We start from the raw sequence: 26,236 nt of genomic DNA on the forward strand, positions 1-26,236 counted from the left end.
TATCACTGGGAGTTGTGTTTGATCCCATGTACCTGACAATCAGGGTATTGCTCAACTAAGTCATCATTTAAAAAAACAACAGTATCACTGGAAGTTGTGTTTGATCCCATGTACCTGACACTCAGAGTATTGCTCAACTAAGTAATCATTTATAAAAACAACAGTATAACTGGGAGTTGTGTTTGATCCCATATTCCTTATTCTTAGGGTATTGCTCAACTAAGTGATCACTTAAAAAACCCACAATAGTATCACTGGGAATTGTGTTTGATCCTATGTACTTGACTCTCAGGGTATTGCTCAACTAAGTAATCACTTCAAAAAACCAATATTATTACTGGGAGTTGTGTTTGATCCCATGTACCTGCCTCCCAGTGTGTTGCTCAATTAAGTGATCAAGCATGAGCAACCTCCTTCCTCTTAAAAAAAAAGTAAAGTTTTTAGGATAAACTCAGAGTGTGTTAAAAAATTCAAACAATTTCACTAAAAATAGAATATTATATAAAAATGTATATAGCTCATAATGTCATACTTGCATGGACGTCTAATTTGTAATTTTGCTGCGTATACACACTCTCTAAGGAAAGAGACTTGTTATTTTTCTTATTCTTCTTTTTTTTCTTTGGCTAATACAGAGCACCACTTGCAATAAATAAAGTCAAAAAAAAGAAGAAAAAAAGAGAAAAATTATTGGCTACCACAGAACATCCAAAATCTTAGTCATTAGACCAAATCTGTGTCAACCAATTAAATCCTAGTATAGTCTTTAACAAAACGATGACTTTAGCCAGAGACTTTTAGTCCCCCCAGTATATCATAGTCTGAAGGATGAACCTCATCGAAACATCTCGACTAGCACTGGGAAGCTGACCCTCATCACCAACTAAACCTTAACTGAGACATTCCACAATTTAAAGGCAAATATCAAAGAAACATGTCTGATACTCAAATATTTTCTGTTTTCTATGACTATGACATGATTATATCATTATTTTCTGCCTGAAGTCGACCCATTAAAGGCATTGAAGACTCGCCCCCAAACCGCGTGCCGCCATCTGTAAAAGTTAACTTTCCGTTGCTTGCAAGTGAGGTTTTTTGCGTGTCGCTACAAAATGCAGACAGTAATGAAACGTGATACCTTGTTATCTTTTATCTAGACCTGAAAAAGTTAACTATCCGTTGCTTGCAAGTGAGGTTTTTTTGCGTGTCGCTACAAAATGCAGACAGTAATGAAACGTGATACCTTGTTATCTTTTATCTAGACCTGAGATGTCCATCGCTGCTATGTACACTGTGTTGTGTGTATTGACCGTAGCTGCTCCACATATTGACTGTGCACTAGTGTCTAATTACCGACGGTAGCAAGCTGTGTGCGTATTTTCTGGGATTGATGGTGATGTCTAACACTTCTGTTACAACTCATTCGAAACTAGGTCAGATTACCAGCATGAGACGTTCGTTGTGCGCGAGTCTTCAATGCCTTTAAGTAACAGAAATTTACTATACTACTTTTGGTTGTGAGGACGTAATAAAGCTCCATGATGAAAGTGTGATACTAGTATTGAACTAAACAAATCATTTCACTGCTACAAATCTGACCATTATACTCAATTTACACCGTTGAAATAATTTGTCAACCGTTCCATAACAAATACCTTCAATTATGTTTTCATCGCCTCAAATTTGTGACATCAACTGCGAATTGGAGAAAATGAATGAATAAATGACCTGCTTCAATGTGCGTAGAAAGCAAAATTATATTGTGGTTTGAACCTATTTGACCACAGTCTGTTTTTAAAGGATGACGTTAACACAAGATTAATTTTGAATTAAAAAAAAAACAATGCTATCAGTCCAGGCTGCAATCGTGTACCATTTTTAAATCTTTGAGAAAGGTCCCTTTAAACATCTGAGGCTCATCAGTTAAAGTGACTGGACCATCAAGTCTAACATACAGAACCATTAAGGTCATTTCCTCATATGAAACACAAATATTTGATAGGGAAACATAAGACTTTTTAAAATACTCAAATGACATGTTTAAAAATGCAATTTGTCAAGGACAAATGGTGATGAATGTGATCCACGTATGTTCCTTTGTGTCTATGAACTTAAGAAGAATATGTTTCACTCAAGTTATTAGAATTTGTTTAAAAAAAAGAAAAAAACAAGAGATTTAGGATTAAGACATGCACAGAGGAGCTGACATCATCCTTAGTGTAGCCTTAAAGGAGCAGTTCAGAAATTAAGTCTATTTAAAAGATGATTTTTTTTTGCCTAACGTTATCCTTTAATTAGAGAAAAAGTGACAAAAACAATTATATAATATAAATTAATTTGTTACAAAACATTCAGTTATCTTATAGTGAGGTAGATTCAAGAACCACAGCTTATGTGGCCACTCTATTTTCAGTGCTATTGATAGTTTCTGCATTAAATCAAATTATGATTTATAGATTATTATTGAAAGTTCCTGCAACTCTGTTTACACATACTGCACACATATGGATTAGAGTCACATTCTAGGAAATTTATCCCCCACCAGAACCTCCCAAATTTATGCAAGAATTTTTTATTTTAAACTTTTTCAAGGTTCTCACAAAAATTCCCATTTCTGATAGGTGACAGTTTGACCCCTATCCCACATTTCCTGGAGTGCTTCCCAACCCCTGACCTGGGTGCCCAGTACGTATTCATCTTTACTGCTAGCATAATTGACCAGACCGAACACCAACGACTGAGCGAATCTCGCGGCGGTGCAGTAATATAGACAGGACTTTTCGAGTTGGTTTAATCTGCGGACTCTACCGTAACCCTTTAAGAACGACGCCACGGCCCGGTCCCTGGACGCTGTCTTGGACTGCAGGGCGTACATGACGGCGATGCCGATATCGAATACCGTACAGCCGTAGTAAGCGTCGTCAAAATCGATGAACCCCGACATGTGGACCTCGCTACCCCCGTCTGTCACCGTCTGTTCGACTAGTATGTTCACATCGTTATAATCTCCGTGGATGAAACCTGTGAAGAGCAAACGATGACAGAGAAAAGCTGTTTGACTAGAGAAACGTTAACACACACGCCCCCCCCCCCCCACACCATCATAGTGTCATTGGTCTGTGCTTGAGAAGTCATGGATGATATGGTATCGACTTTTGTGAGAAGGGGAAGATGGTTACCTGTCATGACCGGTGACATCTTGACCAACGTTGCAGACAGCTTGGGGGGTGGGAGGGGGGAGATTGGGGGAGGATGGGGGATATTAGTTTTCCCTGTTCTTTGTTGTTGTTAAGTAAAGACAAGTTGTTACTCTCAGCAATATAAGGACAGTTACAAGTCATTTTGGATGGCTGAAGTTTCACCAATCACCAGTTACCACCAGTTATTTTTACGATGTTTAAGCGACCACAAATGTGGGAGAAACCCGCAAGGGCTTATGGATTACAACTTACACATCTGGTGGCTTCCAATTCAACATTTTTAACTCAAATTTGGAATCTTTTCAATTTAGAAAATCATTTTAGATAGGACAACCTCTTACTCTCAGATGAAAAAATCGACCTTACTATGACCTGGCCGGGTATCGAACTGGGAACCTCCCGATTGCTAAGCCTAATTGCTTCAAATGCCATCGCATTTATCCACTCGGCCACAGCACCGGTTTCACTAAACCTAGTACTACCATTTACTAGGAGGTGAAATTCCAATACTTTTCCTTTCCTTCTGGTGTTGTAACTTTGCTGCATGCAATATTTACAGGGGAAAATTTAAACCTCATTTCAAATGGCTGCCACGCTCTTTTCCAACATCTGGTGAAATTCTGCCACTGGGGGGGGGGGGGGAGTGAAGTTTATTTATTTAGTACACACTTAGCTTTCAATGTCTTCCGTTCCTACTGTTCAAACACCCATGTTTATCAAAGATGATTTTAAGGGAACAAAAGAATACAGTTTAAGTGCCACCCAAATCCTTAAATCTTGTAAATATCTCGGCAAAACGATTAACTGTTCAATTGTACGTCAAATGTATTAAAACGTAAAGGAATTTGGCGTATAAATTAAGAGATACTTGGTCAGGTGTTTGCTATCCTTATGAAACCTTCTCCATATGTTTTGTTGTTGTTGTTGTTTTTGAATACAGACCGCAGAGATGATCACAACACTAAACAGTGCTCTTCTTGCTTTATTCATTCAACCCATAGAGTCACAGCTATGGCCTTTAAAATCCTACTCGGAAAACAGTGGAAAAAGTTCCTTGCTTTTGGTCAGTGCAGCATTTCTGCCTATGATGTAGCAACCAATGCTAGAAAACCCTAGAGAGGGCGGAGATTAGCAGTGGCGTCTCCAATGGGTGGCCTGGGGGGCAAAGCCCTCCCCCCTTAAAAAATTGTGCCCCCCAGGTGTGATTTGTAGTGTTAAAAAAAAAAATTCAACAAAAACTTTATCTGCCTCAATAAAAAACATAAATATCGGACAGACTAAGCCCAAACATTCTTGACCATAAAGTTACTTCAAGTTGCAAAATATAGCACCAAATTGCATTTGAATTAATCCAAAATTTCTCAAAGGGGAGGGGGACACTCCCTCCCTTTTGACCCTCCCCCAGGATGGCATTCACCAATAAACATTGTGCCCCCCTAATTAAGTGCTGTGCCCCCCCTAGATTGAAAAGGCTAGCAACACCCACTGGAGATAAGAGGGGTATGACCCTAAAAAAGTACCCTATGAGACGTTATTATACTTAATTCTCTACAAGTGATGATAGAGCACTAGTGGCAAATACTTTCAACGATCCCCCTCCCCTGCCCCTCTCCTTCCCCCTAAGAAATACATACACATTTTAATTGTTGGTTGCATCAGCAAGTACCGTAGACTCAATAGCCATAATTACACTGAATTGTCTTCATTTAACAACCTTTCTGAAAACCCTAACTCAATCATTCAGAGTGAAAATTCTATTTTAAAAGTGAGTAACCTCTTCGGCTCATACCTTGGGGTAGATCTTTTCTTCTTTGGAGAACATGGGTCTGGAAATCGTCTAGCACTTCTTTGATCATCTGTTTCTGCTCGGCATCTTCCACAACGTGAAGAAAGCTTTGCAATGAATGCACATTATTCAACGACCAGATGAACCGATCACCAAACTCCATCATAGGCTTGTGGTCTAGCTTCATGCTCTAAAATATTGCAACAAACAGATATAAAATAAAATCCTTGGGAGATCAATTTCTTGAAATGTAAATGCTCTAAAAAAAATTTTTTAAATTGTGGACCATTTCCAACTTGGTAGAGGGTAAATTGTCAACCCGAACCAGGAGACGGTAAGGGAGAATTAAGCCGTTTCCTGGGAAAAGGAGTCCTTTTAGGGACTAATTAAATACATCAATTTAAGCACTGGCTTTTTGTTTTAATTTCTTCAGCGTCTCTTCTTCCATAAACGGTAAACCAGTTTAGAGTGAAGGTAACTTCTGGTGGCAGAATTTTTTTTTTTTTGTCACTTACAAATCAGATGCAAATTAACTACAAGGAAAGGCAAAAAAAAACCAAACGCGAATAAAGTTATTTATTGAAAAATTATTCTGTATATTTAATAATCAAATCGAAATTTGTCCAAAGCCAAGGAGGATGAGCTGGCCTACCTTTTTCATTCTCACAATCTATAGATTTTATTTACTTTTAGTGATGATTGGCTTATTTGTACATTCCAAATTCTCTCATGCAGAAAAAAAAAACTGCCTAGTCAATATTCTGACTTAAAACGGTGATTCTTTACTGTAACATAAGCAATAGGTTTCTTGCACTTCCATACATTAATGATTAATCAGTTAACTCAATTAATCAGTTTCATGCAAGTTTTACCTTTGAAGTTACAAGTAGAATGATATTTACAAATTAAACTATGTTGACCCTCAAAAGACATTTGACCTCCGCAAAAACTATAGGGTCCTAGACACAATAACAGTTTGGCAAGCATATGGTCACCTGCCATTACAGGTATATGAGCCACATTGTGCAGTATTAGCATAATTGTGAATTTATTATTTTTCAGCAAAAAATAAATACCCAACCCGGGAGGTCAATAGCTGTATCATGAGTTTCTTTTCGAGAACATTCTCTGATGACATATTTTGAAATTCTTATAAATTTGTGACCGACTTTTGTGAAGACATATAGTACCTTCAATGGATATACTGTACCTGAAAAGCTGTATGCACGCGGGCAAGGTTCTCCCCCATTTCTTCAAAGATATTATCTGGGACAACGGTTAACTCCTTCAAAGTCTTCCCAGGAAGAAATGTCAACATTCTGACCATGAATGTGTCTTCCGACCTGCGGTTCACAGGGAGGTTGTCACCTGTAGAACGATAGAAATACTTTCCAAGGACATGCAGTGATCCCAAATTCAGTTTTAGCATACATAGACCGTTCCATTTAAATATGTTTTTCACAACATGCAAGGAAAAAAAATAATTCATTCCTCATATAACGTGGTAACATTGCCTACACATCTAGTGTTCAGAAGCAAATTTAGTTATCCGGAATGGGAGGGGTCATATGGGAGGGGCCAAAATTTAAACGTCTGGAAATGGGAGGGGTCAGTTATCCAATTAAAAAACAGTACTGTTCAGGGCATAATTTTAGTGTTCAAATTTTGTGTAGCAGTTTCAAAGACTGAATTTTGACCGAGGTTATGAAATACTACATGTGGTTCTTTGGAAACAAATAGCTGCTACACGTCTTTGGGATTGTGTAGCTGTTTGACCATTTTGAATAGCATTTTGCAATCCAATCCTGGATAAACTATCTCCTGATTTTTATTTCAAATCATGAATCTTGATATCCTGAATCGATCAATATGCCATGCAGATGAGGATCTAAGGTGGGGTCAGAATGACCCACCGCCATTTTTTTACCCCACCCTAACATGGGGCTCTGAAGCTGCATTAAAAGAGGGGAGGGAATGTCATATTTGTCCTAATGTGCCACGCCTGTACTGTTGTTTAACAAATCTCTGAATTGAAGTTTGCACACGTTTTGTGAAAGTGTCAACAAGTTGCAAAAACACATCTGATGAACTTATGTTTGGATACTGGCACATCCGGGTTATGCACTAGTTGATGGAACTTCCACTTGCGCAGTTTTGCCAAACATAAAAACATAAAAAAAATGCTTGTAGAAAACGCACATTTAGGTGTTTAAAAACAGGTAATTTGACTTGGAAAGTCTTCAAAAATATGTTCCAAACTATGATCCCTTCAATAATTAGAAACAATATTTTGTATGCACTCCCAGTATATCTATCGTACAGTGTTTTATACACTCCCAGTCATGGTACTTTTATGACCTGCAACTTTTCAAGTTTTGTAGTTCACCAGATAGGTTTGATATGACTGTGCCTTCTATTAATATTGGCTGTGGTTGGAGAGTTTTTATGAACCTAATTTATAGCCTAACTATGCCTCAGAATGTACCACTTCACATCTGAAATTTTACCTTTTCCTATGGGGGGGGGGACCCCAGACCCCCCAATATCAGCTTAGACAACCCCAGGACCACAACATACCCCTCCTTTTAAATATCCTGGATTTGCACCTGCCATGTATCTTTACAATGAATCATTCCAAAAAACAAGTTTAGTTTAATTTTCAGTTCCTAACATTGTAGTACAAAAAGGTTGATTTGAAACTTTGGTCAACACTTTTCTTTTAGTCCAGCCATGCATTCTCCCCCACCTCCACACACCCCTTCCCCCCCCCCCCCGCCGCCCCTTTCCTTCTAATTCACCTACTCCTCCATCCTACGACCAAACTTTACATCAATTTTTAAGCTCCCTGCTGTAAATTAGTCAGTATAGGCTTAATCAACAGAACAGTCACTTACCTGATCCATGCAATGCTAAATTCTTGCATTTCACAAGCTCAAATATGTTGGCATCTTTGCTTGATAGCGGTTGGGGACATGAGAAGCCTTCTCCACACAGGTATTGCATCATGTAGGTTGCATCTTTTAGACATTCAAATTCCTCCGAGAGTTTGGAATTAGTAATTTTCAGTGAGTAACGCCTCATCTCCTGTTTCTGGCTGTTTCCGTAGTTGATGGGAGACCCTTCGACTAGAAAGTTTTGGTTGTCATAACCATCCAATGGTTTCAGTCGTTTCACTTCGATGTTAAACTTTTCTTCAACTAGTTGAATTACCTGCTTGTTTGATAGGAATGGTTTCCCTCTCAGTAAAGCCTGTAAATCCATAGCAAGTGATCTGAAGGAGACAAAAAATATCATAAATATATTACTTAATTAAATGAATAAATAAATAAATAAAAATATAAAAATATAATGTTATATATAAGCTGGCTGTGAAGTCATCACTACTCTATCCTACCAGCACCTGACAAGCTGCTGTGTGTAGTATCTGGTTAATTAGATGCCAACCAAACAAGAGCGAAGTGGGCACCATGCTTCCTTGCTTAGTGGAATATGACAGTGCTGTATGTCATCACCTAGTATCATAATCTTTATGCCCATATCTACAAGCTATTAACCAACAACTGTATTCCAAGTTTGGACACAATCTCATCTAAGGTTGTGGAGTTATTGCAATTTTGAAAAGTTGATGCAGGTATAATTTGTAATATTTAAGCTGGCTGTGAAGTCATCACTACTCTATCCTACCAGCACCTGACAAGCTGCTGTGTGTAGTATCTGGTTAATTAGATGCCAACCAAACAAGAGCGAAGTGGGCACCATGCTTCCTTGCTTAGTGGAATATGACAGTGTTGTATGTCATCACCTAGTATCATAATCTTTATGCCCATATCTACAAGCTATTAACCAACAACTGTATTCCAAGTTTGAACACAGTTAAGTAAGGTTGTGGAGTCAGTGGCGGCGGAACCGGGGGGGCTTGGGGGGCTCAGCCCCCCCAATAAAAAAGTTGAGGGGGCAAATGCATGATAAGCCCCCCCAATATTTACCAAGGCTCCGAAACGTGCATCTGCCCATTTTTCAATGCATACTTGTCGATCTGTCAAATGCACACGTATACTATATAGGTGTAATAATTTTAGTAAATGCTGGGGGACCCGATCGGCCCGTCCCCTGGCTATAGACCACATTGTCACCCCAACCGCGTCTTTACGCCACGTGAAAAGTGGAAGCATTGAGTGTGAGTACCGGTAAGCGCAACACAACTTCGTCTTAGGCCAATGACTTGCCTCATTTCAGCCAGTTCTCCAACATCCCCTTACTCAGTGGCGGAGCGTCCATAGAGTCAGGGGCGCGGATGCCCCCCCCCCCCCTGACGAACTCAAATGGACTGCTGGCGCCCTTTTCAGCTTTTCACTACTTTTTACTTATTCGCGATTATTGACTATTTTATTGCGCTCTCATCTACCTGACATTTGTCATATTCTGTTGGTGTAATTTTCCGACAAAATGGCGACGACACCTATTTATTCTCCGTTTATCTGCAAATTAGCAATGCCCGCAAAGGGTCATTTCCTGCAATCTAGGGAGTATCTTAACTCAAAAATTGTCTGTACGCTCCGCGCCAACCTGTGGTAGCGCTCCGCTTAGATAGTGTCGAAAGCGCCCCTACAGATCATTCTTGCCCCCCCCCCTCCCGACCAATACCCCTAACTCCGCCACTGCCCTTACTACACTCAAAAACGTCATTGCGAGTACACTACGAGTAAGGCTACTCTCTTAAAACACCATCGAATATACAAATTACAATGTTTTTACAGACTTTTACGTGCAATCGGAGAAATTGCAGGCTTATTATTGCAGGCCATATTTTAGGGCTAGGTATTCGCAGCATAAATCACTCGGGAAGTGCCGTTTCCGGCCATCTGGGTGTTTGAAAAAACCCAAAATTTTCTTGTACGCTCCGCGCCAACCGATGGTGGCGCTCCGCTTAGATAGTCTCCACACATTAGCCCCCCCAATAATTTTTCCGTTCCGCCGCGCCTGTGTGGAGTTATTGCAATTTTGAAAAGTTGATGCAGGTATAATTTGTAATATTTAAGCTGGCTGTGAAGTCATCACTACTCTATCCTACCAGCACCTGACAAGCTGCTGTGTGTAGTATCTGGTTAATTAGATGCCAACCAAACAAGAGCGAAGTGGGCACCATGCTTCCTTGCTTAGTGGAATATGACAGTGTTGTATGTCATCACCTAGTATCATAATCTTTATGCCCATATGTACAAGCTATTAACCAACAACTGTATTCCAAGTTTGAACACAGTTAAGTAAGGTTGTGGAGTTATTGCAATTTTGAAAATTTTATCCTGTCCCCGAAAAAAGGTTGGCCCTGATGGTTCCAAATGGTCACAAAAATATTTGGCCCAAACAACGTAGCTCAAAAATATATTTGTCCCACAAAAATTGAACCCCCCAACAAAAATGTGGGCCTGTATGGTCCCAAAAATAGTTGGTCCCATGTATTTGGACCCAAAGAATGTGTCCCAAAATGCATCTGGAAGTGGAAATATATTTGGGCCCACCCTGCACAAAAACAGGCGAGGAATTTTTGGAGGCCCAGATGGCCTACATGGACCAGGGTATTAACCAACAAAAGCATATCAAGTCTGCTTACAACACAGTTTAAGGTTGCAGAGTTATCGCAATGCAAAGAAAATGTGGGCCCAATTGGTCCCTAGAATATTGGAATAACATGCAATTATATCCAACTTTATAGGTATAGGCTATGTATTACCGCTGGTACATATTATCAATCACCTTGGCCTATTTTTTTGATTAGATGGTTTTTTACCCTTACATTTCTGTTCTTTATACTGTAGACTTATACTTAGTCATGTAGATTATTGCAAAATATTTGAACATTCATGAAATAGTGCTCGGAACACGATTTTCAAATAGTTTGGCTGCTTCCAAAAGCCTTAAAAATCGCGAGGCTCCTGGGGTTGTCTTGCCCTGGACCTCCACCAGTTATTGCATTCCTGCACACTGCAATAACAGAAACTATTTTGACGTAAGAGAAATTTTAGTGTAACCATTTAGACATTTGACCTATGTAACCGCTATAGCCCCCTCTCGACTACTCTTGAATATGTTAACAAACACGTTGCAGTGTAGAGAGCATGGTGGTCAAGCGGGTTAAGGCAAAATTCTTGCGATCTAAATTTTGCAGGTTCAAGTCCTAACCAGATTAATACCTCTCTTCACCCAGGTGTATAAATGTGGACTTGCAAGGTAACTTGTAAAGTTTCTGGTTGCACCTTATGGGGAGTGTCTATGTCCCTCAGGAGAGGTTGTTCCAATTGCACACACTTAGACTATAACTTGGTCATCAGCTAAATTACACAAATTATTTGTAAGGAGAGCGTGAGAGCGTCATAACCAGAAGTTCGCCAAGCTTGCCAGCTAACAGCCCTGCGGAATTCTCGGTCAATGTGCAAAGGCCATCGGCGCATACATTATCCTCACTGATCTCTACATAAGGACTGGATCAAGCAACCTAACTTGTTTTTGACACATGAGGACTGCAGTGCGCCGATCAAAATACCCAGGCTTCATGAAGCCTGGGTATTTTGATCGGCGCCATATGGTTGGAAAAACGCTCGTGCTAAATCTGTGTATTGTGGAACGAGACTCAGTGTTATGCATTTGGATGCAAAACGTGTAAGAAATGCAAATTAGAGCAGGACAGTGAAAGGCAGAGAAGATGAAACATCGCAGTTAATAAATCTATTTCTCAAAGCACTTTTCACTCGTCAGGAAGGTCGTGGATTTGTCTTGGTATGTGTGGGGGACTGTGACCATAGGCGTACAAACCTTCTCAAACCTGTGGCGTTAGGCAAATTCTTCCAGAGGCTTTGAAAGGGAATTTAACAGTCGAAGCACCGAAGGCATTAATTTACCAACAGTGGGAGCTGGGGATGTGGTCTCCAAAATTTTTTTTTTTAAATTCAATACCTATATGCAATAATCAGGCACCTAAAAGCCAAAAAATACTACTAACTATAGTATACTACTACCCAACAAGGTAGGGGAATCGTGTGTTGGAGTCTCCCCAAAATTTTGTACAATTCTATATCTATAGATGAGTTCTCCTTGCACCTGACAGCCAAAACTAGTAATAGGCTACACATATAAACCTGGTCATTGCATTTTGCCAAGCCACACCACATAAATGCAACACACTTTTGCATATTGACCGTAGTACATTATTTGTTCCTCTGCAGCTGGGGGCTCCATTAGATCAAATTGACCGAGATTTTAGACGAAGTACCCGAAACATTCTTAGCAACACTTACCAGCACATTCTGTAATTTGAGCCACAATTAAACTGGAACGATTTAGTGCCACTATTCCCCATGAAGTTTAGATTTCATTTCATTTCATTTATTTGTTTCCACATTCAAAATATATAACACAATAATAGAAGAAAATGCATGTGGCAAGTGGAGGAGGTCTGAGAAAGCCGAGGCTCTTACGAGGCAGACCCCCCGTACAAAGACAATAAGAAAAGAAAAAAAAATGAACAATGCATGCAATAGAACAAAAGTTGCACGCACAAATAAACCATGTAACTGTACTTACATTACATAAGATAACATTACACAATTGAAAGAATTATCATATATGTAATGACAAAAAAGAAAAAAACCAAAACCAAAAAACCAAAAAAATATGTAGTACCTTAGCCAACTTAAACTTTTCAGTATTTGGATAATAGTAAATTCTTCAGATTTTTAGAAAAGATTGCAAGTGATGGGACATTTTTAACCGTGTTATCAAGATAATTCCATAACTGGGTACCTGAGAAACTGAAAGATTTTTTTTGAATGTTAGAGCGGATACTATACAAATGTAAATTACTCGAGTGTCTTGTAAAATGGTCATGTATGTCTGAGTTTAAGCTAAAGTGTCTGCATAGCAGGGAGGGCAGAAGGTTATTGTTAACTTTATACATGAAAATACCTAGTTGAAATCTATGAATGTCAGACAAGGTGAGAATTTTTAAATCTTTAAAGAGGTGCGAAGTGTGAGCTCTATAGTCTGACAGTGTGATTATACGAATAGCTTTTTTTCTGAAGAATAAACAAGCGATTATAAGGTAAGTGGGATGAGTATTACCCCATGCAATATTACAGTAAGATAGGTGCGAGTAGATAAGAGAATGGTAAAGCGTAATGAGAACATTCTTTGGTACAAAATGACTTATTTTATAAAGGACTCCTATAATTTTTGCCGTTTTGTTGCATACTGAATTAATATGAAGTTTCCAGTTAAGTTGAGGGTCAAGATTAAGTCCAAGGAATTTGACAGAATGAGTCTGTGCAATAAAGGTGTCATCAATGCATATTTTAAGATTTTTAAACTTGTTGTGAAGTTGATAAAATAACATGAAGTTTGTCTTTTTAACATTAAGGGACAATTTGTTTGATTTAAACCAGTCAGAAACGAGCGTGAGTTCATGATTGATTAAGGAGATAGAGGAATGTGGTTTACTTGTCTTGTAAAGAATACTGGTGTCATCGGCAAATAGAGAAAAAGATAATTTCTTAGAACATAATGGAAGATCGTTTATATATTAAATAAATAACAAGGGTCCAAGTATAGAGCCCTGGGGCACACCACAAGAAATATCTCTAAGTAAAGATGAGCAATCATTAAAAATAACAAGTTGTTACGGTTGGATAAATAATCAAGAAACCAATCATGGGCAACACCTTGTATACCATAGTGAAAAAGCTTACTTAAGAGTATGTTATGATCGACAGTATCAAATGCTTTGGATAAATCTAAGAAAATGCCTAGGGTATATTCATTGTTATCAAAACCTTTTGAAATAAAATTGGAGATATCTAACGCTGCCATATATGTTGAATACTTTTGACGAAATCCGAACTGACGATCGCTAATGATATTATGCTTATTGAGAAAATTAATAGTTCTATTGTAAATAATCCTTTCAAAAATTTTAGATACAGATGACAGAACTGAAATGGGACGGTAATTGTTTAAAGCTGATGGATCATCTGATTTGAAAATAGGAGTCACTCTTGCAAGTTTGGTTTGGTCAGGAACAATACCAGAAGAAAGTGATAAATTAATAATATGTGTAAGAGGGGCAGCAATCTTGTAACTATTATTCTGGATAATTTTAGTTGGGATACCATCAATTCCAGGAGCAGAGTTCTTTGGTAATTTGTTTATAATGCTTATTATTTCAGAAGGATTTGTTGGTGAGAGAAATAAGGAATATAAGTTAGTATTTTGAGGAAGATAGTCATCGAATTTAGAAGAGCAGTCGGGTATTTTCTTTGCTAGGTTTGGACCAATTGTAATAAAATGATCATTGAAAGCATTAGCAATTTCCCTATGATCAGTAATAATTTTGTTCTTATGATTAAAACTTAAATTCATGGATTTTTTCTTATTTGAACCAATTATGTTATTTATTATTTGCCAAGTTTTATTCAAATTGTGTTTATTTTTTTCAAATACTTCAGCAAAATAAGACTTTTTAGCAGCCCTAATAACACTAGTGAGTTTGTTTCTGTAAATAGTATATCTAGTTTTTTTTACCTGGGTGGGCTTATAAATGTATGCTTTATAGAGTTTTTTCTTTGTGTTGACAGAATTTATAATGCTTTTTGTTATCCAAGGGGAAGGTCTATGTCTAGCTTTAACTCTAATTCGCTTTAACTTACAAGTACTGTTATATAAAGAGGAAATTACATCAATAAACTTATTATAAGCAATATTAGCATCAGTAAAATTATACAAGAAATCCCAGTTTACCATTTCAAGTTTCCATGTCAAAGTCATTCATAGCATTTAAAGAGGTATCTCTTCTGAAAATTAGTTACTAGTAGAACTAGGCCTACCTACCGTTTGCATGCTGACTTTTGAAGCAATAGATGTTCGACCCAGTCCTTATATAGATAGATCAGTGAAATACCATCGATGGCCAAGGCCAATTCAACTAGGTTGAATAACTGTTTCCACGAACTCAATCATTGAGCTGAAACGGTCCTACATTACGGCTCTGACGTTAGAAATAAAACATTACCTTGTTCCTTACCAATGACAACAATAACAGCATGTCTGGCTCGAACGTTCCAATCTGTAAATTTAGCACGTTACAGATTTCTGGAAGTTTAAAACATGAAAATGAGACTAAAGTGAAGTCTAAGCTCGAAGACAATACACCAGTGATCCCACCAGTGTTCTGTACCTACTGTAGTGTAGAGATCATTGGATCCCACCCCCCGTGTGTTAATATTGACCATACCGCAGCGAGTATAAAGTCTACATACCTATGGCGAGCCGTTTTAACAATTACCCCCTAATATTACTCAATGTTAAAGGCATTCTAGTTATGTGAAATTCAATTCCACCTAAATGAAGTAAAATATATGTTACTTGATTAACATGCAATTTCACTTAAGAAGAATTCAATTCATTCAATTAAGCTAACTTAAGTGGAATTCTATTTCACAAATAAGTTTAATTGAATTCGAATTATGTAGAATATATTACACTTTAGTAGAATTGGAAGGTAAATGTTATTAACAGCTTGTCATACGTAGGCCTGCCCCCCCCCCCGGAAAAGCTTTTGGCCCTCCGAAATCTCTAGCCCTTGGACGGGCGAGGACGAGTGAGGAAGAGACGGGACAGAGACAGATGGGACTACATGTATTTGGAATTTTCGGATCCATAGAAAGGTATTATTGTTGCCGGTGCTACGGTGGCACGTATAGAGGGTACATGGTATAATTGCATTTAGTAAATTCATTAATATTTTAGCTCATGGTTTTAACACAAACGTCGACTTTCTTGTAACGATATTTCTTCTTTAGTCGAAATTTAGACGAACTGTCGGGTATATGAAAACTAATGAAACTAAACTTCTGAACATTCTGATTCAACCGGATCCACCATCTCGGACCTAATTACGGCGAGGATGATTGTTTACACCTAAAGCTAGGTAGATAAAAAGGTATTCTAATACGCCTCTGGAAAACAGTTTGACTAAAAAGGTATATACATCTTATGGCCCGCATCATTTCAGTTGAAATTGCTTACAAATGTAAGCAACCTTGAACAAAACGCTTAGCACTTAAAGCATCCCTATAGGATTTTCGATTAATCAAGTTTATCACTCTCCATTATACTGAACGGCATTACTTTATCGTTGTGGCTATTCGCACGAACGTAATCGTGCGAATAACATTGACTATTAGCACGCATGTAACTTGACCAATGGGCGCTCGTGGTTGATGTAACCAATGAACTGTCCTGATATGTGCTGGCCGGGAGGGATGAACAGGAAATCGATGGACGATAACACAGCAGTGCATGACAATGGAACAGGAATTTGATAACTATGGGGATTTTCAGGGTTATGTTCAAAGGATATGGATACTTTTTCTATTTTTGTAATAAAGGATTCCAAAACCGTTGAAGCAGCAAACAAGCGACTAGATGAATTAAGTTCATCATATTCCTTATGCATTTTAAGAAAGTTTTGCAACAAATCTTTTCTGAAATATTCCAACCAAATCTTTAATTATTTCTCTGAATTTTCCCAGAATTGATCACATCTTTGATTCCTCTCATATTTTACAGATTTGGCTATTGATTTTGAAAAAGATAACCTTTTTTTGAGAATCAGCAAATTTTCATCGACCAAAATCTTCAGGGGGGCAAGGGGGGGGGGCAAATCGACCGTGCACACTGTGGTTGGGGCCATGGTTTACCTTCCCCGCCTACTCAGTGCTTTTCTAATCACTACATTCTAACATGCCTACTTATACCCACATACACGTTCGTGCGAATAGCAATCCTTATTGGCACGCTTTCGTGTGTAAAGTCACTGTCTATAAGCACGAGCATGTTCGTGCGAATATCGATGCTTATTGGTACGTCAACGTAACAATAACGGTTGTTATTGGCACGTGCACGTGCCAATAGACACGACCTTACTTTATATAAGCCTAGTGCCGTGAGAGAGTGGTTCCGGGGGGGGGGGGGGAATTGGCCCACAGTCCATTGTCTTTTGGTGAGAAACGGTCAGTCGGCTGAGTTTTTACATAAATAAAATACATATGAGCTCTTGCAACCTGAAAGTTTAAAATAACTTACTATGACAGATATATACACCATAGCTTTGGAGTTTAAAGGCGATATCGCTCGTAGACTTTTTTTTGAGGGCGCTGGCATTATCGAGGTTTCAGCGAGGTTTAATGGGACCCCTAAAACTCACGTGACCTCGGTGGCAAATTTAGATCAGTGAATAGCACAGGCAAGCGTATGCGTAACAAGCCCGTACCCATGCACACATAATGTTATAGCACAGCATTTCAGATTATTGTACTGTTTACCGCAAAGGATTTTCGTACGCGATAGTTTGTTGTTTGTGTGCCTTTTGAGTAAAGAATACTGTACGATTTTCGTACAAATACATTCGATTAGACTAGAGTATAGTGACAATCATGGAAAAGGGATCAGGGCAAGGAGAATCGGGCGAAAGAAAACGACCTTATCCTGGAACGAGCGTATAGGTTCAAGTGGAGGAAAGCCATTGTTGCATGGACCTGACAAAAACAGCAGTGCAAAGGAACAACAGCGACGAAGAGATGCCACGAAGATCTATCTTCTACGTTCGTACGTAAACTGGCATATGGAGAAAGAACTCTACAAACATGTCCACGATTTGACTTCTGTTAGCAACGCAGATTTCGCAGAACATTTGCTTCAGGATCACACAAAAAGGTAATGATTTGCTAAGCTAGGCTAAAACTGTATAGGGTAATACTAGTACATAGTAGTACTACAGGGTATTGTCCTGGGTAACTGTCAGTATTGCGAAGTACAGAAAACTGCAAAGTTCGGACACCCCTAAGAAATACACGATTTCACCATGATAACCTACAAGCGAAAGCCAATATCACTAAAAACTAGGAAGCTACAGTTATTTCCTCTCCAAAATGACCCGTGCGCAAGTATGTACGTACATATCTGTCAATAAAATGAAGATAGTTTTTGGGGTATTTTAAGGCTTAGGTGTTCGAACTTCGCAGTGTCTATGCTATTGTATTTGTAACATACATGATTTGATGAGCCTAGGCTTTGTAACTAGGCCTATCATTCATTATTTTTCCAATGGACCTAGCGTATGCTAACCTTATCATACTTATCCTAGCACAAAATAGCAGTAAGTTGTATTACTGAGTCATCATCATCACTGTTTGTGAATGCTTGTCATGAGGATACTGTATAGGCCGTTTCTTACGACTAGTCGTAACAATTATAAACTATTCTTACGACAAAGGCAAATTCAAGTGCAGTATATAAAGCAACTGCGCATGTAGTAGAGGTAACCCTAAACATAACCCCAACCCTAACCGGAAGTTATTGTTACTCATCGTCGTAAAATTAGTACTCCTAATCATAAAAATAGCAACTGCCCATGCGTAGTCGGAAATTATTCTTACGACTAGTTGTAAGAATAGCCACTTTGTACTGTATACAGTTAAAAATTAAAATATCCTTTCTAAAGAAGACTGACAGGGACTGGGGGTCTTTAGTTTCACTCCTCATATTTATGCCATGGAAAGCTGGGCCTTCTCATCACCAAAAAGTAAACTGTTTTTGCCTCAACAAATTGATGGAAATATATTTTCTAACCACTAGGCCTAGGTGATCTGTTCATCCCCACCCCCTCCAGGTTCTAAATTGTTATCAGATGTCCTTGTTTGAAGAATAATTCTTGTGAATGAGCATTTGAAAGAAAAGCCTCACCTATGCCCAGTCATAATTAACTGGGCAATATAACATAGGACTAAGGCCTATAGTATTAGTAATAAGTATCAGAATTTAGTGTTCATAGTAACTGTATTCCCTAATTTTGTAATATACACCAGTGAGGAAGGCCTACTGTGCTGTACAAGTACAACCACATGGACCTGCAATTTTTCCTATAAAAATAATGCATCTACATAAATAATTTAGAATCACTCCTAACTGATTCACATGTTTTCACACCGCTGCGTATGCAACTAGACCTTAGGTTTTTCTAAGGTCAGCCACAGCCAGCATATATGCAATCAAGTTTTAATGGTTCATTTGGGCAACAGGGTGTTATACTGTTATCTACTGACTGTCTGTCCAATATTCCAGCAATCATGTGTACATGTCTGTGTTTGGGATTTTTGAAGGAACCCAACTGCTATGCAAGAAGTTAGGTAAATTAGCCTCACAAATTGAGGGACCATAGTACATATAGCTATACCTATATAAACCTTTATATAGCCATGCCTGGGGGTAAGAAAGTACCAGTTTTTTTTTGGCGTGTAGGCCTGATGCTCATACTTTATGATGCTGTGCTAAGTTATCATATTTTTTATATATAGTCAGTATATATACTATGCTTGTTTTTGTTCAGCTTCTTGTGAATGATCTGATGTTTAGTGTTCAAAAATTATAATATCTATTAAATTTGGTGGCCGAAACTATCTCTTGTGGAGAGTAATCTAGCGTTAAATTAATGGTAGTCTGAAATCAAGCTATTCATGTAAACAGGAATTTTTCACAATGGTGGGCTTATGTCATGGTGTAAGCTACAGTAGCATCTCAATTCTCACTCATGAAACCAACTGCTCACATAAACAGGAAGTTTACACAGTAGGTAAATAATGAGTGTACATCAAACTCTCATCAAAAGACTGGACATCTTTTAGCTGTATGAAACCAATCAGTTCACTAAGACAGGAAGTTTACATAGTAAATTTTACATTGACATGTGAGCTCAAGTTGTTGGGCAAGCAGTTGGGCAACACAAAATTATCCTTACAATTCTTGAAAGGTACCACGGTTTATGGATATGTTGAAGAAGAGTATGAAAGAATATCTCATCCTTATCTGGGTTTATATCAATGTGGGTTAACAATATGTTATTATTGAATTATGCCTAAGTGTTTGTTTGTTACTTTTCTCTTTCATATTTTTTCTTGGGTAGGTATGATAAAAACATGTATGTTTGTAATGATTTGGTCATTACCATTTACCAGATTCATTATGCATACAATTAAGCTTGGGGTGTACAGTAAAATTACTTTTTCAGTTATATGATTTACGGACATTTTTTTTGGTTTCATTGTATAGGTTTCAAATGCATCTTTTCCGGAAAGATGCTGAAAGTCAGAGGCATTCTCAGCAGCTGTCACCACAGAAAGATCAGTTGACACTCAGAAAGGAGAAGGTAAATTTATATGTTTATCCTTGCATGAATTACAGACTGGAAGAGCAGTGCTAATCTTATCTGATCTGATGTGATCAGAAAAATAATACAATTTCATTCTCATTTAATTCCAAAAGAAAAGAAAAAAATGGTAGCATATTGCTCATCCACTAAAAAGCATACATGTGTATGAAAATTTATAAAAGTAAGTGGGCCTGATATTATCAGGATCTTCTTTAGAGGCAAACTGACTAGTAACAGTAAATTCAAGAGACACAATAGAGCCTGGAACAGAGAGGACATGGTGAACACAAAGAAAGAAGTTAATGGTGTATTGAACAAAAGGAGTCAGTGAAAGCAGAGGTATTTAGATAAACTGTGGAGTACAAAGCGAGGATTAAGTAAGGAGAGAGGGCGAATAAACTATAGCAGAATACAGAGATGGAGCAGGATAAAGTTAGTCATGTCCTTCCTGTATATTGAGCCTATTCAGTTGAATGGTGCTAGGGCATTCCGTCCGCTCTCTCTATCTCTGCTGTGGTGTACTATGTCTGAGATGGTTAGTCTACGAATTCAGTTACCTGTTGGGACATGTCTTTAATGGTATGATTGGGCAGCTGAAAGTGTTCCCCTACTGGAGTCTCCATTTTCATGGTATTGACTTGTGACTAGAACTGCTTCTTGAGGGTGGTCTTGGTTTCACCAACATACTTGTAACTTCAATGTCCTCTAAACTCAATGACACCATTTAAATTGAAATATCAGTTTCCAGTGCTGCATAAGTGTGATAAGTTCTAAACAAAAGGTATATTTTTAGTCACAGCCATAGAAGCTATAGCAGGATACTTGCAATCTAGTAACTCTTGTTTTATGTAATCTCTACAGATACTCCTGATCCAGTTACTTCAACACCTCTCAAGAAGCCATCTGCCAATGTTCTGTCCAATGTTACCAGTAGGATTAGATATGGAGCAGCATGGGAGAAAAACCTCAGACTAAACGAATACACATTGCCACATTTACATGATCCTGAACAAAAGAGATCATACATATGGCAGGGGCAAGCACTTTTCCCAGACTTTTGTTGACAGGTTGTGCGACATTCACAAACGTTGGATTAGCAGCTAATGATACATCTGCATCACCAGATTGAGATAAATTGCTTTCGTCCATTTTGTTCGATAGTAGCTATGACTGTGAATCAGGAGCTTGGCCACCCTCTAAGTCAAGGTGGGCAAGGTTGGGGAAATTCAATCAAGGAGTAACAATCAGAGAATGGCCAGCTTTATATTATTGTATATAGGCCTACACGCACAGCGTGTATAAATATCTGTATCGGTTTATTTATACTGGTGTTCATTTCCGTTGCCAGGAGGGGATATGATTTGAACGTGGGGGAGGGTGTGGGGGGGTGGGGAGGGGGTCCCATTTGAAGTGTCCAAACGATGCTAATCTTTACATCTATCTTTTTGAATCACATGTACCCCTATCGACACGATCAATCAGTCCTGTCTCTCACCTCCTCTCATGCACTGGTGTATTTATTTCCTGGCAAGATAACAGTTAGGCATAGTAAGGGTCAGAGGTCATCACAACTTAAAGAGTTGTGCGAGTCCCTGTGGTCTCTTACATCCTGGTAGCAGTAGAGAGAAGAAGCCTAATAGATCAGAAACCATAATCATCTTCTGTTGTGTCTTATTTTCCAGCATCCTTGAAACATTATATCCTTCCCCTTTGATTTGTTGATGTCATAAAGCTGTATTTATGTTGTGCATTATTTAATTCCAGTATTTAGATTGTATATTCTTCTTGTGTATTTGACAGTATCCCAGTGATCTCCATTTTTCTGCTCTTGGTTTTTTTCTCTCTGTACTTTCATATCATATCTATCTCTACCCCTAGCCTCCATCTCCACATTTTCTTTACTTTCTTCCTCCATCCCTTCATCTGTCTTTCACGCTTTCTTTCTTGACCTCTTTCCTCCCCTCTGTTTACCCTGTATGTTTTAGTTTGCCAACTCCCCCCCCCCCCCGCATCTCACCCCCAAAAAAGTTCACAAGGTTGACAAGTCTCCCCATGCTAGTCCCAAGCTATACACCCTTGTTGTGGTGACCGTTCAATATACTTGCGGATCAAATGGAAAGCCCCACCCCCCACCCCTTACTTCCCAGTGTCATGAATCGGCAAATGGAAGATTATTCGGAGTTGTTCGTGATGGTTCAATGATCTTATAGTCAGGCATAGGCCTATATGGTTCTCTTTGTCCTTCATTGCCGTCGAAGTTTGAAATGAATTAATCGTGCTAGGAACTTCCGGGCAATGTTTAATTTTCTGTGGCAAGAAAAAAAGCTTCCCCCCAGTCTCTCCTGGTTGACTATATAGAGCCCGTACGCCTATATGGTCACACAATAGTATAGATAAGTATGATCCATGCAGACATCTAGTATATATTTTTTTAAATTCAATCCAATTTCAGTTAAAGTTTCGAGTTGTAATTCGAGTCAGTCGTGATGAGGTGCCCCATGGTGGAGCTGGGTAACCCACCCCAACCCCGTTGCCGACTTCTTGGCATTTCGTTGGGAGCCGTTCGGAACAAGAAGCAGGATAGTCAATTCTGGGAGTACAGTACGCTGGAAAGCAATACACTGACGTGATTTAGAAAAAAAAAGTTTTTTGCTTTGACGGCCGATGCTCAGCGAGACACTTTTCAATGGAAATAACTATTAGTTTATTGTTCATGTACTTATTCCCTTTTTGCCAATCCTTTCTAAAGAGGGTGGAGCCGCCCCTTATGGCAACGTATTTTCCTTTCCTTTTCCGTTCAAGTTTCGTTATTTTATAATTCGGGTCAAAGGGGTGCAAGGACAGGGTTTACGTGCACCGGTTAGGAGGACGGGGTGCAGCTAGGGCAAGTGCTCTGTGATCGCCTATAGGGCCCGTTGCCAGGAGTCCAAAAATAATTAAATATACATATTTATCTGTATATGGTATATGACATAAAATGCTTTGTCTTTCCCTCCTGATATATAACTAAAATTTATATATAAAATACAATGTAAGCTGTGACTCAGTCTATGTATAATTAATACCTAAATTGGCTGAAATACCAATTGTTCACACATGACGGACTTGACTTTACGTTTGATACCCAATATAGTTTGTAATCACTTCAGTCAATTTTTTCACTCATTCGCGTTTGTCTTTTTGTGACACCAGTCAGCGTGAATCAGACATAAAGTTCATAACTATTAGTTTCTTGAGCTGTTTCTTGACTTCGACTGCTCACCATGTAGGCCTAAAAGAGTAAAAGCAGGGAACTGCTAGAGTAGCAGCTCCCTGGTCGAACTATTACGCCTGATGCAAAGCTCGACCGTAACCTATACTGTACAGCCCATTAGTTGTGAAAAGTTCTGAACGTAAAACAAAGCACTGAGTTTTGTATCACACAACACACACGAAAACGCGGCGTAATACCGCATACTACTGACCAGGGAGTTGTTCCATAACAACTCCCTGTACTGCCACAGACAAGAAACTATGCAGGAATTTCGCCAAGGCCACCGTTCAAGTAACCGAACCCGTTTATTGCTTACTAGCCGTAAATACGGGATTGCTGAGAAATTACGAGACAACAGCGACGATCCGATAGAGGGTAGTATTGATATTATTTTTGAATCGGGTGGTGTGAAGGACAGAATTTACGAGGAAATTACGAGCGATCCCACCTTTAAACAATTTACTGAAAAATGTCAACTTTTGAGGCAATGTTTTTCTTATGTTGATAGAAACCAACATGAAGAAGAGAGGTAGGAGATAAACTGCACAAGGACAAAGAGAGGATTAATTAGGGAAGAGGATAGAGAATAAACTATAGAGAAGGACAAAGACAGAAAAGGCAGAAGGACAAAGACAGACTTTTAATCACACAAAAAATAGGTAAAAGACAGATTTGTTTGCAGAAACAACGTGCCTCTTGTCTGGTATGTGATAATGTGGTGGCCAATTGGCTAAGGCGTCGGACTCGTGATCCAAGGATTGCTGGTTCGATTCATGCCTAGTTCATTACGTTGTGTCCTTGGGCAAGATTCTTTATCTCACTTGCCTCTCTCCACCCAGGGGTTAAATGGGTACCTGTGAGGTAACTTGTCATTAGGCGCAGTATATAACTGCTGCCGACTGGAGGGATTGTCTCTGGGACAGGTTATCATTGACCAGGGGTAATATAACGTCTGTAAAGCGCTTTGAGACCTATCAGGCGCGTATCCAGGGGGGGCGTTGGGGGCGCGCGCCCCCTGGGTAAGGAAAAGAGGAGAGAAAAAAAAGAGAAGAAAAAAGGGAAAAAGAGGGAGAAAAAAGAAAAGGAGGAGAGGAAGGAAGGAAGGAAGGAAGGGAAAAGAAAAAGAAGAAAGAGAGAAAAAGGAGAAAAGGAGGAAGTAGAAGATAAACGCCAAGACCTCGGGAAGAGAAAGAGGAACAGTCATAATTACAGCGCTGATCCCTATTATATACACAGGGTAGCCAGTGACAGATCGAAGATTACAGAGGGGACGTGCGCCTCACCCCACCCCTTACACCGACAACTCCATTTTTAGCTCATACCAGCATGCTGGTGTGAGCTATTGTTACAGTGCGGCGTCTATCACTCTATCACTCTATCACTCTATCCGTCAACAATTGGTAAAACCGCTCCCACTCGCACAGTGTTTGATGGAATTTCATGAAACGTGGACACAAGGACCATTGGGTATAGGGCCATCAGAGATGGTCCGAAATTTGGGGTCAAAGGTCACATGTGGGCCGTAATGGGCCATTTTGTGGAAATACGCAAAATGCTTCTTCTCCTACAGATTCCATGGTACAATGTTGAGGGTTTGTCACGATAGTACTATGGAAGTTTTACCTTCAGGGTGTTCATGAATTTGAGATCAAAGATCAACTAGAGGTCTTTTGTGGCCCGGGCCGCCGCCCTTTATTTTCAAATTGCTCCTGTTCGTACAGTGTATGGCCAGTTATAATGAAACTTGGTCACAACGTTCCTCGTGATGAGAGTTACCAGGGGTGTTCGGAAAATTGAGGTCAAATGTCATTTAGGGGGTCATCGGGGGGTCATTCTTTGTAATATTTTCAAATATCTCAATCTCCTCAAGATTTTGATGGATCATATTCAAAGTTGAACTGATGATTGTTGGATTGGGTATGAATTAGGTGATGCCTAATAATTTTTGGTCAAAAGTTAATTAATTACAATTAATCCCCATTGTTTAAAAAAATCTGAGCCTTCACCTTTTGCCAAAGCTCCTTTAATTTGTCTCCAAGTCTCTGCAGTGTTTGTTTACATTTGTGGTTAAGCTCTGCAGAGGCTGTTAGTGGAATTAAAGCAGGACTGGGAGTTGTTATTAACTGTCGAACTGTAAGCATGAGAGCCCTATAGCCAATCAGCACTTACCGATTCTTAGAAGTCTTTGAGCCTGAGGTATTGTAGGCAGCCAGCCAAAATTTTGGCAAGGAGTGCTTCAGGTCTGCTCAGGTAGAGGGGAGAAAGTTTAATAGGGTAGGTCAGTGGTATTGTTTGAGAGAGTGGGTAAAATAGGATTTAAAGGGGGAAAATAGGAATTATAGCCAGTGGTGTGGCCAGTATTCTGCTAACGGAGGGGGGAGGGGGTATCCCTCATGGGCCCAAAATTGGTGGAATCTGAAAAATGGCCTGAAATTTGGTGGGCCATAAAGTTTTGTGGGCCCTACATTTTTAAGCTCGAAAAGGTATGAGCTTCTGCACCATTGGTGCTCTAGTTGACGTTTCCATTTTTCCTCTCTCACTAATGTATCTATATATATATACTATATATGGTCTAGCATAACGCGTGTGTGTGTGTATGGACGCCTTGAACAATTGTTCAATTGTGCAATGGAACCAACTGTGGCTGGTCTTGAACTCGACCGAGTCGTCGGGGAACATGACGCATTTCGGGAAGGGGCGACCGCCCCCCCCCCCCCGAGCAAATTTTCTCTATGATATCGCTA

General features: G+C 39.1%; 2 protein-coding genes across 5 annotated transcripts; one reads left to right on the plus strand and one right to left on the minus strand.

Annotated features, from left to right (window-relative positions):
* Nucleotides 1-805: 805 nt before the first annotated feature.
* On the minus strand, nt 806-15,233 carry LOC139958707 (hydroxylysine kinase-like). Of its 4 annotated transcripts, XR_011789843.1 has the most exons (6): nt 15,056-15,233; nt 7,881-8,257; nt 6,197-6,354; nt 4,990-5,176; nt 1,244-3,021; nt 806-1,138 (listed from the first exon to the last, which is right to left on the minus strand). XR_011789843.1 is itself a non-coding variant. In XM_071955984.1 (5 exons), the coding sequence occupies exons 2-5, from the start codon at nt 8,245-8,247 to the stop codon at nt 2,597-2,599; spliced, it is 1,137 nt and encodes a 378-aa protein (XP_071812085.1). In that variant the 5' UTR covers nt 8,248-8,257; nt 15,056-15,233; the 3' UTR covers nt 806-2,596. The 4 variants fall into 4 exon arrangements, 3 of the variants coding, with proteins under 3 accessions (XP_071812085.1, XP_071812086.1, XP_071812087.1); XM_071955984.1 differs by having other exon boundaries at nt 806-3,021; XM_071955985.1 differs by having other exon boundaries at nt 806-3,021; nt 15,044-15,233.
* A 1,919-nt stretch (nt 15,234-17,152) lies between these two features.
* Nucleotides 17,153-21,893, plus strand: LOC139958852 (uncharacterized). The gene is made up of 3 exons (XM_071956235.1): nt 17,153-17,748; nt 20,140-20,236; nt 21,101-21,893. The coding sequence occupies exons 1-3, from the start codon at nt 17,657-17,659 to the stop codon at nt 21,212-21,214; spliced, it is 303 nt and encodes a 100-aa protein (XP_071812336.1). The 5' UTR covers nt 17,153-17,656; the 3' UTR covers nt 21,215-21,893.
* Nucleotides 21,894-26,236: the final 4,343 nt, after the last annotated feature.

This window comes from Apostichopus japonicus, chromosome 18, assembly GCF_037975245.1.
Source record: "Apostichopus japonicus isolate 1M-3 chromosome 18, ASM3797524v1, whole genome shotgun sequence".
NCBI classification, from domain to species: Eukaryota; Metazoa; Echinodermata; class Holothuroidea; order Aspidochirotida; family Stichopodidae; genus Apostichopus; species Apostichopus japonicus.

What these genes read in the sequence shown, in the direction of transcription:
- LOC139958707 (XM_071955984.1), bottom strand. Translation starts at nt 8,247, where the DNA reads ATGGATTTACAGGCTTTACTGAGAGGGAAACCATTCCTATCAAACAAG. An exon ending in TTTAGCATTGCATGGATCAG is followed by an intron (nt 6,355 to 7,880) that starts GTAAGTGACTGT and finishes ATCGTTCTACAG; the next exon opens with GTGACAACCTCCCTGTGAAC. An exon ending in GCGTGCATACAGCTTTTCAG is followed by an intron (nt 5,177 to 6,196) that starts GTACAGTATATC and finishes GCAATATTTTAG; the next exon opens with AGCATGAAGCTAGACCACAA.
- LOC139958852 (XM_071956235.1), top strand. Translation starts at nt 17,657, where the DNA reads ATGGAGAAAGAACTCTACAAACATGTCCACGATTTGACTTCTGTTAGC. An exon ending in CTTCAGGATCACACAAAAAG is followed by an intron (nt 17,749 to 20,139) that starts GTAATGATTTGC and finishes TTCATTGTATAG; the next exon opens with GTTTCAAATGCATCTTTTCC. An exon ending in TGACACTCAGAAAGGAGAAG is followed by an intron (nt 20,237 to 21,100) that starts GTAAATTTATAT and finishes TAATCTCTACAG; the next exon opens with ATACTCCTGATCCAGTTACT.